Raw genomic sequence first — 17,830 nt, 5'->3', positions numbered from 1 at the left:
CTCTCTTTCTCTCACACACTTTCTCTATCTCTCCCTCTCTCTCTCTCGCTCGCTCAATTTTCCATTCTATTTTTTTTCATGCGACTTCACCCCCTCACGCGTCATTTTCTTTCAGCAGCTTAAATTACTTCCCCAGCCATCTCAGCCCGTTCCCTGCACACCCACCACCTGACGTAGCACCCGGCGCAAACAATTTTTCCTACATCATCCGCACTTGGCACACACAATGGGCGCCCTTCTTTTGCCACTTTATGAAACGGTTTTTAATCATGTGATTTCGTTTATTATTATTTTTTTTTTTTTTTGTACTTTTTCCGCCGTCTTTTCCATTTATCTTTTCGCCCCCAGAACCAAAAACGAATATTGGCTATTTATATTTGTATATATAATAAAGAATATTAATCATATTCCTTCTTCCGTTCCACCAGTGGCTTATAATTAAAACGAAACATAATCGATGCGATCTCAAAGAGAAATGATCCACATAACTCATTAAAAATATATACATTTTCAAACCCTCGGTTTTTATAGAAAATATATATCATATATATTATTAAATGCCAGTTACTTAAGAGACGTTTATGTTTCTATACGTCAGATACAGCTTATACATTTTATATCGGTCCACAGAAAACATCTAGTACGTTATATTTAAACATAACTATCATTATATGCATTTTAATAGTCATGTATTAAATTTAAGTGTTATATTATAAAATACACATATATATTAAAAAAATATGATTATTAAAATAAATACAGCACATGCGCGCCCACTCGTCAGAAAGGACCATAAACACGTTTGACAGTTATAAAAATAATATTTATACTCGCCAATTTTCCATATATTAGTATAGAATGGGTGTCGACCACGTTGCATCGTGTCAAGAGGGTCGTTAATCAATTATAAAGTTGAATAATGACCAATTTTGCGTTGAATCACTATGTAATATGGTCTTTTTGGTCTTAGTATGGTGGAATAATATTATGGTCAGTTAAACTGATGATAGAAACGGGAACAATTACAGGACGGAAAATACCAGAAGTCACTGCGGGGAGTCGTTAAGAATTGGGACCACCACTTGAAAAAAAGGTATGTATAATTTTAAATAACCAAGTAAAAGGTCATCATCCCACAATGTGGTCACTGGTCGTGCAGTGAACATATTTTACATATGCATATGGCTTAATATGTGTATATATATATATATATATATTATACAACATACCTACCTATATAGAAAAAGAAATACATTATTTAGGTTTAAATGACGTGTTCCACAAATGTTGTGTTCAAGGTCGACCATACCAGGTTTATATACGCTCATTTATTAAGAAAAACAACATTAACACGATAGCTATTAGCATATTTTTGTGCAGTACTTCGGGACGATTACGTACTTTTTCGCATAACTGTGCTGATGTGTAGCAACGGCGTTTCCTCGAGGAATATTTTTATCGATTTTTTCGCATATAAACCGAGTCGATAATGAAAAAAAATTTAATCAACGAACCCTATATAATATATAGAGAGTAAAAAAGGTGGTTTTTAGCGACTGGGCGCGGTTTAATTAAAAGCAAAAGACGCTCGTTATTTTTATGGTTCAGTACTTAAGGCATTTATATTAGAGCAAATAATATAAAAAAAAAAAACACATAAAACGGTGTTGGTCTTAAAAAGTACACAATTCAAGGGGAGGATAAGATGCCGCTGATACAACCTAAAACACTGAGACACAGTTATATACTTATATTGAATAATTTAGAATTTTTTTCCCACACATTTTAACACACGAATTATAGTAAAGTTATCAATTTGTATCTTTAAGAAATTGTTTTTTAGCTGCGCCACAGTTTCTGCCCAAAGAATATAGTGTTAAACTATAGAGCATCCAAAAGATAATGGACAAAGCGCTATTATTATATACACATAATACATATATATATATATATATCAAAAAAAACCATCAGATTCCAGCTACTTCATTAGATCGAATTGGTAAACGGTGCCGAATGATTTCGCGTAGGAAATAACCTCCATTAATTTTCACCCTCAGTGTGAAGGGTATATACACAAAAAACGATAAAACAACAACGGAGGAAACAGAACAAAACGGGAAAAAATGTGAAAATGAATTTTTTCCCGTTAAGGAGTGCCATTGCTAAGAGTGTTTTTACGTACCCTTTTGTTATAAATGCGTTTCCCGGAGTTCAGAACAAGAGCGTTTTTTTTTTTTTGTTCTTGCTGTCAATAATAAATATGAACCAGCTCAGAACTCATTTCCTGAACGCTTTCACATATTTTTTTATTAGATTTTTTCTTGCGTAAAGAGAAACACGCGGTCCATTTTAAAGGGTGACATAATTTTAATATAGGATATATAACGTACAGTGTATATATGTATACAAAATATTGTATATTATAATAATATATATTTATGTAAAACAAGTTTGTACAGTACGACCGTAGTTATTATTTTATTTGAGGATGGCAAAATTTGATTATTACTTCTCAGTGACTTTAAGCCATTGTTAATAAAGTTTTTTTTTTTTTGACGCATTGACTTGAAATTTGTAGTCACACACACTATAAAATTTTAATACATAATTAAATAAATATTATAATAGTTCTATAAAAAAGTCGTAATATTTTTACTTATTGATATAATAATGGACTTCGTAATGCCTATATATTATTAATTAATAAGCCATTGTAGTTGTGTGGTTAACCAAATCTTAGATATTAAATTAACAACTTAAATCCGTTTTAGTATTTTCGTTTATAATAAGACATTAACTTTATACACTTAACATGGATTAAATACATTTCAATTTAAAACATAATATATATATGTTATACAATTTAAAAAAAAAAAATCAATTTTTGATTAATTTTATCCGGTCTACGCCTTTAATATATCTGTATATTTGGAATAGGAAGTATGATAGCTTCCCCTTTAAAATTCGAAGATGAAACGGATTCTTCGGTCGGCTATAAAGGATCATAATAAAAGTGAACGAGTTTTTAATTTAAATGAAAACTCCTTTCGATAAAACATTTTGTACATATCTTCTCGCAACAAAAAATACGGGGTCGGTCCGCATATTTTACGAGTTCGTCAATTATTTAATGCCCATCCGAGAACATTCAGTTTCTGTTCTTTGAAAAATCTGATACATCTTTTGGCCAATCATTTATTCATATACGCTGTTTTTTCTTATTTTTTTCTTTACCTACTAGCCAACAACACCCTCGTGTGTTTCTCTTTATTTTTCGGAACGGCTTGTATCATAAAAAAATATACCCTAAATTTAAGTAGTAAAAACATATCGCAATATTGTAAATCTCCCTTCCTTGTATACATATATAGCTACGTTTACAATCGAAATGGCCCCCCTTTACTCACTCACGATATCATCTGGACTGGATGTTATATTATATATTCGATATAACAGCAAGCTATATAGTCAAGTAAAACACAAGTGCGTGTAAAGGCGAATTACGAGGGTCATAGGTATAGTGAATGTATGTTTTATGGAAAAACGAAAATCAGCAGAAAACCAATGACACAACTGATGGGAAGTAAAATTATATTATATCATATCCAAACTGTATACCAATTCAAGATAACACTTAATATTTATAACATGATTTTCAATGGAAAATTTTTAAATAATATAAACTTCCTAAGACGTATAAACGTCTTGTCTCCTTCTTACAAAAAAGATAATTATATAATATATAATATTTATAATTTTGTTAGTTTATACTTTATACCCTTATTATCGAAGTTAATCAATATCTATTTTTATTTATTTTTTTAATTGTATTCAGAAAAAAATAGTTTTATTATTTGTATAGTTAAAATTCTGAGTAGAGATAATTTTTATGTATCATATTTTAAGTAATAGATTTTCCAGAAACGGTATTTATCATAAAAATATCTTAAGTTAATTTTTATATGAATTATTTTGCAGTTTTATGATTAATAACAATTCACTTTAAAAATTGTTTAAAATGTTTGTGCAATAATTTCAAATTTTACACATCCATTAAATTGACTAAATCAATGATAATATACACTCGAAATCTGCTATAATACAGCAGATACGAATTCCACAAGTTTATAGTTATACTATATACTATATTTTAGTTACATTATACTTTACTTGCTTATTAAAAAAAAAAAAAAAAAATGATTATACCTATTGTTTTAAATGTAATAAAAAGTTGTTACTTGCGATCATAATATTATATAAAATATTATTTTCAAGTTAAACATTTAAAAAATTTTCAATAGACATACTTATGACAAAATAAAAACATTCCAACAATGACCATGTATCTTTACTTAAAAAAATAAAAATAATAAAACAAATAATTATTTTAAATTTAAAAGTAGGCTGTAATTTTGCGTCACTGTAGCATATAATAATATTTTGTGTTGAGCCGTTTTGACAACATCTCAAAACGTACATATATATATAAATATAGTATATAGGTAAGTATTAATGATAATATTATAATGCTATTATCTACCGTCAGTCGTTTGGTTATTAAAAGCACCTCTAGCCCGCCAGTCTGGTTCATTAATATTTCGAGTAGTCCTGCGAACACAACGTGGTGTTGCAGTGCTCGTGGCGTGGGTGGTTCATTACTGTAGTATAGCAACAGCAGGATGAAACTTTTTGGGGATGCGAAAACCCGGCGACAAAGCGCTACGGGAAAAGAGTCCGGAGTTTTTCTGCTTTACCTCGCTCGCCGTATTCCGTTTGCCCGGCCGTAAACGCCGTTATTGAAAACGTTTATTAATTTAATTATAAGCTCTTGTATATTACATTATATAAAAGGTCGACGACGGCTTATAGGAGACGGGAATTTCGGGACAAGAATAAAATCAACGCCTGCACACCCGCCCTCCCGATCTTCTACCCACCGGCGCACCGCGCACTTATACTTAACACGCATAACTATAATAGTTACGACCACGACGCCACCACCGGCCGGCTGTAATACTCGCCGACGGGTTTAATTACAAAAAATAAAACAGCTCGGAAATTTCGTCGAAAACTGCGTTAATTTACATGCACTTATCCATCACCGTACACTCGTTATTTAAGCCGATCCGTATATAGTATTGAGACGTTTTTTTCGCTCATCCTCGTTCTAACCCCGCTCGCGGTTCACCAAACATCGCATACGCAAATATTATTATTCCATATTCAAAACACTACTCGTATTATGATAATATGCATCTTATTAAAAACTGGATGGACTATATTACGAGAGCGATGGGGAGGAAAAAATATGAAGAAAATTTAAAAAAAAAAACGAGAAGTAGATTCAGTGCGTCTAGGGGGCGCAAATCGCCGTTTTACATCGCAGACAATGTTCGACCCTTATTTATACGCAAAGGGTCATAAATCACATATATTATAAACAAGAAGTCACGCGAACGGCCAACTCATAAATAATAACAATATTAAACATTGAAACTATACCGACTCTATTTGCTTCTATATTTGATTACATAATACATAAGCAGGGTCTCCTCGTAGTATACATACAGTTGCTGTAGTTCAGGATTTGGCTCATCGAATATTCGAAACTACTTTATACGGTTTCTCTCTCTTTCTCTCCTGTTATATATTATATTATATATAATAAATGTACCGAATTTGAGATTTTGGTGACTTTCTCACTTCTTAGGCGTATGAATGAGAAATTTGAATTTAGCATAATATGCAAGTATAACGAAACCTAAATCGGTAATATAAATATTACTAAACAATAAGAATAAATAAATATATTGTTAACATTATACAGATTTTATTTAAGACAACAAATTAACATCAAATATTACTTTAACAAAATTAAATAATATAATATAATAGGCATATTACTATTATTATTATTATTATTATTATTAGTTTACTAATATCCTATCAGTTATCGTTATTTAATTTGATCGTAATGAGATGACGTAAAATATAACTAAGTGGGCATTTCATAATTCTATAGTTACGATCATTTTCCAAAAAAATGTTATTTACAATCAAAGAAATGTAAATTTTAACAAAAAAAAATATTATTATTATTGCTTTTATTATATTGATTCTTTTGTCTTTTGAATAAACTAAGTTAAATTTAAGAATCTCCAGATTAAAAAAAAAAAGTAAATTAATTATCTCTTTGAGATTTGTTACTAAAAATTAATAAAAGAACATACCATTTTAATAAACATTTTATTATGTTCCTAAAGTATCCAAATTGTATTAAATAATTTAATATTGTTATTTAAATATTTTATAAACCTTGATTAACAATTTTTTATAGTGAACTGCATAACTAAACGAATTCATATTATATTAACATTAATACATTTTGTTTAGTATTACTTAATATTTATTACTTACACAGCGCGATTAATGTTTTAATATTATAATACTTCTGAATAATTATTAATTACAATAATATATAACTGATACTCAAATGTCTAAGTGACGAGTAAAAAATTATAATATTAATAAACTACCGACAACATGGATGTTATAATAACTATTAGTCATTATAGATTTTGTTATTGTCACAAGTGAAATCATAATAATCGGGTATTTATCTTTGTTTAAATTTATTTTTATTTTACACTATGAAAGATATATTATATTATTTATATTATATAATTATTAGAACACAATATTATTTCAGTAAATAATCCTTTACAAATATTATTTTTTAAATACTAATAGTTATAATGAAATATAATGTTAATAATAATTACATACAAGATAAAGAAAATGTATACGATATAACCAGTAAGCAAATATAGCCGCATAATACTAATAACTAAACGTCATTAATTTAAAATAACATATTATGTCCTATATTCCTATAATATTTTCTATTATTTATGTTCCTTCATTTATTTATGTTATAGCGATTAGTTATTACAAAGGAAATCATAAACCGTAAACCATCAAGGGGGTGTAAGCTTTTAAGTGGATTTGTTTTTCTCCGTCCAAAATATTTCTTCGAATATTATGGGTAAGTTTTTATAAAGACGAGAGCCGTTGAAATTTGTGGGAGATCATTATAAATATAATTTTCTGAACAAGTGGAAGTGGTTAAAACTTTCAACGTTTCATTAAATTTATTTATTTACCCTACGAGAAATTATTTATTTTAATTACCGGTTAACAAAACTACCGAAGTATCGGAAGATTTTACGCGACGAGTTCATTACAAAATTAGGTAATAAACGTTTTATAATAATATTCGGTACTTCTTATACTCTACTGATCATTAAATAAAGTTACCGAACTTCCAGATGCTTCAGACTCGTCGTGTTTTAGTGAAAATTGTAGTAGTGTTCAATATGACCACTATGATTCTTTGGTCAACACTCAACACAAATAACCAAACAAGACTGCTCGTGGACCGCATAGACGAACTGTTATTATGTACCTACTACCTATCAGGTAGTGGAACGCGCCGTTTAATATTATACATTCAACTTGTTTACAATACTTTACTAAGAATTGTTATAATAACATAATACACCTTATATCATTATTTGTATAAACAATATATCATGGCCGTGTATAAATAGGTACTTTATATTTTTGATAAAATGAACAATCCCACATCGGCTATTTTTAATAGAATATAGAACATTTATATATATATATATATATATTTTTAAGGTATACGTTTTCCACTTTATTTTTATATTTTTATATTAAATTGTTTTGTTTTTTTTATCGAATTTTTAATTTTTTCTTAATGTTTAATAAATAAAATTAGACATATAATACCTACGTATACCTATGTATGTATATTTTTAATGTCGATTAATATAATAAAAGTACTATTACGTAATAAAAAAATAATGTTTAAAACAACTTATGTAAAAATATAATTAAAAATAAATATAATAACTAATAGAATATATTTATTATATTTAATATAATATAATAAAAATTTCGATTAGACATTCCTAGATAAAATAATTTCATTTTGTAAAAAGTCTTTAACTTTTGATTTTTTTTTTTGTAATTCCTAAATAAATATTTGAAATATTTGTACTTATTTTATGCGTAACTTAATATTTTATTTATTATTAAAATATAATTTTTTTAAAATTATTAGTTATTACTGAAGGAAAAAATGTACACCTTGAGAAATGCATTATGGGAAAATGTCCAGTATAGTCTAATAAAAAATATTGATAAATTGTCCGATAGATTAAAATTGTAAAAACAAAATAAACACTATATATAGTACTACATGGAGATGGAGTTATATTTCGTTTGGAAATAATTAATACGCCTAAGTACGACGTAAAAAAAAATTACATAATAATATGGCGCCAAGACTGGATATTTAATGAGTCCAACGGACTCTGTGCTGAAACTTTATGAGGGATTTATTATACGTATTTAAGTATCATTATTATTGGACTTAATAGTTCTAGAACCAATAATTATTTTCCACCGACAGGAAGTGAAGACTGATTTTTATTATTACTTTTTCCACTAATCTGACCACGATTTGTTAGGTTTCACAATTATTAAGTATTTTATCAAAAAACAGTACCTTAAAATAACAATTGATTGGTATACACGTCTCGTTGAACGCGTTACGTAATACTTTTTTTTTAATAAAAGAGCAGATGAAAAATAAAAATTGAAGTATTCCTTCAATTACTATATATTATATAAATGATAGCCTCTCGGACGACATCACGCCAGCATAAACAAATGCCATCTAAAATAAAATCGTCGTATCGTTATAGCTTAGTTTACGCGAAATGGAATACAAAGTATATTATATACGCTCGGCCTTATATGAGTTATATTAATCTTACATAATACATTATCGCGTGTAAGATATTCCTCCGACGTGGTATATGAACAGTTACATTGTTATGTCTTCGGTCGTTGTCGCGTCAAACGAAAAAAAAAATTATACAAATAACAGATATAGATACAATATATATTATATAGGACTTCGCTGTAAACTTCCGGTAACCGTATACACTGTGATATTATTATATATACGTGACATGGCGTGTAATTATAAGTCTCGATGCATCGTTATTGCACACGACCATGCAAGCGGAATAAACCGTTTCGTCGATTCCGGTCGGTCGTCTATACACATACCGTATAGTCGACCCCACACGATACACAGGTGTATGGAAAAATGAATCCATAACGATATATCGGAATCATAATAATATCGTAAAAGCGACGCACACGAGCATACACGTACTTCCGGAGCGTTTCGTCATTATTATTTTACCGGTCGTTTACACACTTTTCCCGGAACAGATCGCATCGATACGTCGCACACGTTCAGCGATACCGCAACGCCGCCGGCGCGACGTAAGACAGCGAAAAATACGTGTTATAATATATCATATTATTATTATTATTATGCATTACATGACGCGAAGTCGCGAGTCCGTCGACGGACCCGAACGCGAAGTCGTCGCGCGTCCCGTACCGCCGCCGCCGCCGCCGAACACCACACCGTGTAAAATCGTTGTTATACGTATATTATTGTATGGCACATAACCGCGACCGCAGCGAGACGACCGCACGATATATACTACTACGGCGGGACGCGCGGCCGCGGCGGTTTATCGTGACGGAAAAAGTCTCGGCTGCGGCGGCGGAGGTGGCGGCGTTGGCCGGCGACGGGTCGCGGCGGTTGGTCGGAGTTTGCGGTTAACCGCAGCCAATCATTTCGGCGAAATATCGCGTAGAGTGCTTTTTTCCGCCTCGTCCGCGCCCGCCGCCACAGCCGCGACGACCGTCACCGCAACGGGGGCGGCGGGCGAAACCGCAACCGCGACGGTGTCGATTCGCGCCGGGCAGGGCGTGCGGCGGCGGCGGACCGCGAGAGAGGCGTATCTATCCTCCTCGAACGACGCCGACAGCAGCGGGGCCCGGCGCGCGCGTGTGTGTTCGTTCGCCGCCGCCCCCTCTCCGTTGCCCCCCCTGTCCCCCCTCCCCAAAAACACAAACCGCATCGCGACCAATCGTCAAGGTACGCCGCGATCGCTTTGCACGCATACCCTCTCGCCGTGTAGGTGGCGTATGCAATTATGTACTTACGCGCGCGATGTATTGTATATAATAATATATATAATGTGATATCTGCACATAAGCGCGTTTACGCATTATGTCTCAGGACTTTGGCGTGTTATCAGTTGCGGTCGGGCGAGCGTCGCCCTATATACTTGATAAAATATAGAGATCATTGCTCAGCAGTCATCCGTCATAGTATATGTATCGTTCCTGCGTAACAGGTTGTATAATTATTGTCCACACCAATCGAGCCAAACGATTCCATCGCCGCCGCAGTAAGCTGCACGAGAAACGCGAATCACTTCCGCTAGCTATATAATATTTCCCCTTCCTGTATTCTCGTTACTATAATATTATGATATTAACAATATTGCTCTACATACGTGTCAAAAAAAAAATGATCTCTACGCCAATTATTATCGTCACTGTTGTGTGTTTAATGTAATATATGTTATATAATATAATATGGTATAAATATATACATATATACGTATACAACATGGAAGCTATATACTGTGTATATACTTACTGTAACACACCTATATAGGTATATAATTTATTATAACGAAACACGTCACGCGGTGTGCTTACAACGCTTGTGTTATGTGGCTCATTTTTAAAACGACTACGTACGATTAAAAATAATTTAAATAAATCGAAAAAACATGATTTTAACACTCGATATTATTAAATTGATAATAACGCCGTTGTTCCCAAGACGCGCACTGCAAGCTTTTCTTTCATTTGCCGGCACATTTGTATTTAATAGACTTCTTTCAGAGTTTCAGAATTTATACTATAAAGACTGAATTATGTCTATGAAAATGACTACTTCGACAAGTTGCAGATTTCACGCACATTTTATTTTAGAAATCTATGATAATTCTAGATCAACTATTGTTTAAATCATTTTTTAAATTATAGATTATATTTACCTGTATTTAATTATCAATTGATTTTGTCTTGTCAAGCTTGTCTAGCTTTTTCCATTCAGTAATACGATGTACTCAGCTCAGACATTTATTAGTATAGATACATATAGATATTGCAATTACGAATCTGTTCAGCGGGGCCCTTTATTATTTTGAAAGATTAAATAAAAATAAATAAAATAAATATAATATACATATTATATTATGTCGGCATATGATAATATGCTACCTACTCTCATTTTTTAAAAATAAATTGTAATTACTGTACGGTACCGTGACATTTAAATAATTCATTTGGATACTAAAGTGTTCTCTGGCTCCACCCATCTATGTTAGGTACCTAAAAAACAAAAAATGTTTTCTAAAATAACAGCTTTTTAATATAATTATAGGCTATTACTTATGGATTATATTACGTTTACGATGTGACATAGCCCACACACATATTGTATCTTAAGCGTGCAAAGACAATGACGGGGTTTTTTTTTTTTTTGTTATATTTTTTCGCTGTGTTTTTGGAAATATCAGCGACATCTCGTGAAAGGCATTCGAGTTTAACTTTTTCCGCGTCGTAAAAGAGGGTGGAGAAAAAGCGGGAAAGAAAACTCTAAGAAAAACGGAGGGCACGGTTTTCTTTAGTGAGCTCGATAAAGAAACGACAGAAGGGCGGTAAAAACTGTATAAAAGCGCACCCTTTTCCGTCAGATAGAGCTGCGATATTATATATGCCACCACTTTTGATGTTATTTTTCCAACGAATTTTAACACTGATAAATTTATGAATTTATATAACTACTAACATCGAATTATTAATATATGTCATAACTATACCGTTATAATTATTGATTTGAAACAACAACTATAATAAACCTATAATGTGTAATTGTTTGGAAATTTTATAATTTATTGAATGTTTAGGGATTATACAAATTATAATAATTAATAAATAATTAGTAAGTATATAAAAATCAAAAACTAAGGATAATTTTTATGATAAAATATATAAAGTTATTATATGTTATAAAAATTAGAATTTTAAGTGTAACCTTAACCTACCTAATAAAATATACGGCTAAAATCATAATATTATATTTAAATAATTTTTTAATTGAACTTATTATAATATTATAATAATATATCATAATTTTAATAATAATTATATAAAGACTAATATAATATAATGCTTATTTTTTAATAATCATAAATTTATTTTTAACTATACCTACTCGCTATACTAAATATTTAATTTATTTGTATTTAATTATTTATACATAATAAACTCATACTAGGTTATTAGCTATTGTATATAAAATTGATTAATTTAATGGTTGTGGACCACTAAATCATGGACGCAAGAAACCAAAGACTCACTTTTGAATCATTAAAGTTTTAGTGTTGTTCACGTGACCCGGCATTATAGTTTCTTAGTATTTTCTATGTAATTTATCATAAACAATTAAAGTATTTTTGATTATTGCAATTTCACAAAACTATTTATTTTCTTTGTTGAATTTGTTATATCGTTTTAATTATCACATTACATATTTTATACAATATTAAAATTCATTTAGAACTTCAAGGTATAAGAACACCATTGGGCCACAATAATTTATTATAATAGCTGTATGTTTGTATATTATATATGTTTAATGTTACCATCAATGACGTAATTTACGTATAAGAATTTCTAGCGTGACCTGTTGCTGACCATTTCCGTGTATTTTTAAATTTACGTAATTTTACAAGGATAGATGATAGATGATTGTGTAGATTTCAAAATTCAGCTTGCATGTTCACGAGTATTACATTGTATTCGTAAAAAACAATTTTGTAAAACTTAATTTTTACTAGGCTACCTGAAATATATATTGCTGGCTACTTCGTGTAATTTTGATGTTGAGGGGCTAGGAGTATTTTGTGAATTTAAAAACTAGACTTGCATTTTCGGGATACGTCGTCATTGAGAAGTAGATAACTATGTTATGTGATTCTAATTGCATTTGAAAATGTCACTGTATGAATGAAATATATAATTATATACGTTATAAATTGCAATTACCTAGATATCTATTAAATTACAAAAATCACTAAGATCGTTATTCGCTTTACTTAAATATTTAATTTTTTCACAATTTTAACTTAGAATATCATGGTAATATATAGATTTTTAGTTACAATATGAACTAATTATAAAGAACCTTGTGTTTAATTTTTTTAGTTATAAAACGCTACAAAACGATATTGTCCATATGTCTTTAATATTTTATAAATATAGCTTTTAAAAAATCTCATCTGGAATCTAGGATTATATTTTCAAGTTTTTTGGCCAAATAAAAAAATGTTTATAAATATTTCTAGAAAAAAACTAAAAATAATTAAAACATTCAAATAGAGTCAAAATAATAGAAATTTAAGAATTTATATCTATATATCTATATAGATACAAGATACAATTTAGTACTATAATACATTATTATACCATGTAATATGTATTATGGATATAATATAGTAATATAAATTATAAACATGCGGAAAATTGTAAGTACCTACAGTTATATCGGAAAATTTGTTTTTGATAACAATATGTTAAGTTTGTAAATTAATAAAAATGGGTTCGTGAACAAGTAGTACAAAAATGGTATACAAATGTAATAGGAATATTTTTAATTACGCATTGATACTAGATTTTATTATTGACGCTAAGTAACAGTAACAATATTTTACAATAATGTAAATCGTTTAAACCAAAATATGTTAATTTAGTGGCTGTAGTGATTATAGTATTCTCGTAAATTATGGTTGTGTTGATATTATTTTGATAGCTTACTGGTTTTTTTTTATTTCTTTAAATAGTAGAAAATTATAACCGCAAAAAATTGTAATTACAAATTTTTTTGAAGTTTAAGTATCTACTTAAAAGGGCTCACTAAGTGTTTGATGTCCCGGGATCTAATGGTGCTTTAATCCGGACTTGTTAATTCATATATTAGTTACAATTTTGCGCAATTGATTCTGTTTGTTCCAAGTTAAAAAAAAAGCAAAAATACACAATAATTGTTCTACACAAGTAAGATATACCTTTTAAAATGTATTAATATACTTCTTTTTATGCTTATAAATTTTTTTTATTAACTATATATACCTATCTAATTTAACAAAATTTAGTTTTAATTAACTATGCATTATTAAACAAATAATATTGTTTTAAGACTCCGTTATTTCGTATCATTTTTATTATCAAAAGAGAAATACGAGTATTATATCGGTTAGGTATTTATAAAAATCTACAATTAATATGCCACAAAAAAAAAAACATAATATTATCTTAAAAAAATTTAATTATTTTATAATTACAAAACTTTTGATTTAAATTGTACACATTTGAAATACAATTATATATAATTAAATATTATAATTTTTTGTTGAACAATTTCAAGTTAATCGTTCAGCACATTATTTGTACTATAATATTAAAATTTGAAAATAAGTTCTTATTTATTACGTAATCCATAATTGTATCTAGGATATCTACCTATAAACTATTATAATTGAGCAGTCATGAAGCGCCGGTGGAGTGATTAGATAGTATTATAATAGACAATAGTAATAATATTGTGTCATAAATAGAGCGACTTAATTTAAAGTTATTATTGAATAAAGTACCTCGATATACGGTATAATAATTGTAGTCCCGATTATGCGTCAGATACACAATCCTCGAATCTTTCAATCTGTGATCCGTGGTCTCCAAATTCGTTGGAAAATCGAGTAAAAATGAAACGTTTTTTTCAATAAATTGTTTTGTGTGGCCTAAAAAGATATTCCATTCGATATTTTTGGCCCAGTTTTGGTACTCTACGATTACCATGCATGGTGTAATAGTTATAAATTATAACCATGCATCGTTTAAATCTAAACTATACATACGAGTATATCTATTACACCTATTATCATGACTTTTCGTAGTCCATTATTTTCATGCACACGCGTAAGTTCAACTATACACTATATATATTATTATGTATAAAACTCCGGTAACAATTTACTTACCTCCGACAGATCTGAACATTTATAATATACGTTCACATACGACGACCGAACATCCGGTGTAGGGGTGGAAGATTAGCAGAAAACTTACTTAAAAGCGTATATTTCACATATTATATTAGGTAGGTTTACAAAAGAAGTCCCATACACATACGTTATAATACACTCGCGTGATAATATGTTCTCGAGGTGGTTTTTACGCTGTTTCCGGCGTGCGGTATTTTCGAGGGTGTATAATATTGCGTAAAATGAAAGTTTTCTACAGGGATCGTACCTAATAATATGCATAAATCGCAAACTAGCGGCGACCGAGCGTGCGAGGGTTATATATTGTATTGCGCATAGAGACGATGCAATATACAATACTATGTAATATGTATCATGCACATTCATCGTGTTTGGAGAGAATGAGTTCATGCGTTCATGTTCATATACTATCCGAAAGTTAATCGCTGTTGTGAACTTGAACGGAATTCAAAGTCGTGCTTAATATCAACCGTTTCTGTGTTAAAAATATAAAAAAAAATCATTATACTTTATTTCATAAGTTTTTCAAAACAATTGTCACTTAAATATCATTATTCGGGTAAAACGAAAAAAACTCGAATGATTCACAAGTACGCCATAGAACTGGGAAGTCGATTTTCGTTCTCAACGATATAGTATTTATTGTTATAGGATTGGGTCTCTGGTATAATTTAGGTTTTTCATATCTGTGGCTTAAAATATAAAATTATACAATGGGATAATGCGTGTCATATCCGATATTGATTATTTTAATGTTATTTTTACCATGCTGTTTTTTTTTTTTAATTTTAAATTCTACACTATTATCGTATACTCGTATATTATCATATACAGTCGTCATACGATAACTAATGCCCCTGAGGCGTCGATATATAAAATAAATAAATGAAAAAAATAAAAAAATAACTCTATAATATGTAGTTTATGTGAAAATATATTTTAGCAAATAAGTAATTAAAATACGGTTGACTGTGACATGGGCATGTACAGTGATGTTTATATGTTTGTGTTTTAAAAAAAAAACAAATAAAAGCATTTTCGACCAAAGATTGTGTAAAACTTTTTTCGATTGATCGACCTTCTATAGTCATTCTACCCTCGAGATTAAACAGTCGGCGGGGTGTTAACATAGGATTAGTCGACGAGGTGTAAAAGCAACGAACGTTGATCGACAAGTGTATATACCGTCTTACCTGATATTATTATATATGTTGATGTAGAGCGTCAGCTAATTTGATTAGAGATCGGCCATCAATGACTTTGAGAGCGCGCGAATCTACAAAGACGATGATCACAACCCGTGATATATCGCACACTCGTACCTTAGTTTTTCTTCGTTTCTCCTACTGATTAAGTATATCTATTATCAACGATTGAAAAAAAATAATAAAAAACTATAATTTACTGCTAGAGGTTTCAGATATCTTCGAGTAATAATGTTCGCATGTTTTCGCGATTTATTTTGGGCTTTAAAATATATTAATAATAACGTATGGCATTATGTAACGCGCGGTATAGCTCGCGAATAGTTCAACGGGTTAGCCCGCCAGTTGCGCCGGTCGAGCGAGGGATATTATAATTAACGGTTTCCGGTCGGCGGCGGCTTGTGAATACGAGATGAGACTTTCGAATTAAAACAAAAGGGCATCGCGCGCTTAATATTATTATACGTGTACGTATATATACAATAATATAATAACAACAATACGACGCGCGTACGTGTACGGCCCGCGCCGCCAATTGGTCTCGCGGGGAAAGTCGCGGGAGTTATGAATTCCTTCGCCGCCGCCGCCGCAAGTAAGATAATGAATTCCGTTCGTCATAACTCCCCGTGTCCGCGTCTATATATATATATATATATTCCCAAGCGGCGGCTCGGAGGAGTTGCCGCCGCCGCCGCCGCTGTCGGTTACTTACGACAGACGGAAGAATCTTCTCGCGCAGTGCATACGCGTACGCGTATAATATGTGAGGAGCGGGGCGCGTGTGGCGGCCCACCGTAATGAATAATACATGACTGCGGAATCTAGAGGCGGCCGGGTATATGTACAACCGGCGCGTCTCCTCGTCCACGCTCGATGCAGGACCGTCTTATTATACGGCGGCCGAAAGTTCATTTGCGCGCCGGTCGGCGGTTTTCGATATGCGAGAACTATATTATTATTATTATTATTATACGTAGCTAGTATACACGCTGCAGCGGCGGCGGCGGCTCTTTCCGCTCCCGTCCGTCTGTCATCTCCGTCTCTCTGCCTCTCGCTCGGTATCTCTCCTCCTCCTCCTCCTCCTCGTCATCATCCGTTTCCGCTCATCTCCGTCACACGACGTTATAATATTCATCTGCCGAGAGACTGCGAACCGTTCGCGGGCTGATGAGAGATGATAAAACTCGAGACTGATGCAGCACACCGTCAAAAGTCGTGACAACATATACAATATATACCTGCTGTATAATATATTATGTTAATATCGCACCGGCCGCGTGCCAGGTCGTACGAGAATATCGTACATATTAATAAAAGGGAATGTGTGTGATCTATATATACAGTCAAGTCTCGAGGCGCTCATCGAAACCGAATCTTTAGGTTTATTAGCCACATGTTTTGTGTAACGAAAAAACAGTCGCTGGACTGTTTATAAATGGAGTTGTAAATCGCACGAGTTATTTTAATGGCGACACCTGCGATTGACGCGGAGGTCGCTGCTGCAGATTTAATGTATCCGGTTGT

General features: G+C 31.3%; 1 protein-coding gene across 3 annotated transcripts in view; it reads right to left on the bottom strand.

Moving 5' to 3' along the window:
* Positions 1-9,599, bottom strand: part of LOC132929337 (uncharacterized) — a 110,321-nt gene extending 100,722 nt beyond the window's left edge. For all 3 annotated transcript variants that reach the window (XR_009662093.1, XM_060994627.1, XM_060994628.1), the window contains exon 1: positions 8,868-9,599. Coding sequence is in view for 2 of the 3 variants with exons in the window: in XM_060994627.1 (XP_060850610.1) it covers positions 8,868-8,876 (9 nt within the window). In the remaining variant the exon portion in view is untranslated. The remainder of the gene's footprint in view (positions 1-8,867) is intronic.
* Between the last annotated feature and the right edge of the window lie 8,231 nt (positions 9,600-17,830).

Source organism: Rhopalosiphum padi, chromosome 4, assembly GCF_020882245.1.
Source record: "Rhopalosiphum padi isolate XX-2018 chromosome 4, ASM2088224v1, whole genome shotgun sequence".
Classification (NCBI taxonomy): Eukaryota; Metazoa; Arthropoda; class Insecta; order Hemiptera; family Aphididae; genus Rhopalosiphum; species Rhopalosiphum padi.
Note: the sequence above shows the minus strand (reverse complement) of the source record. Positions and strands in the feature narration are given on the sequence as shown.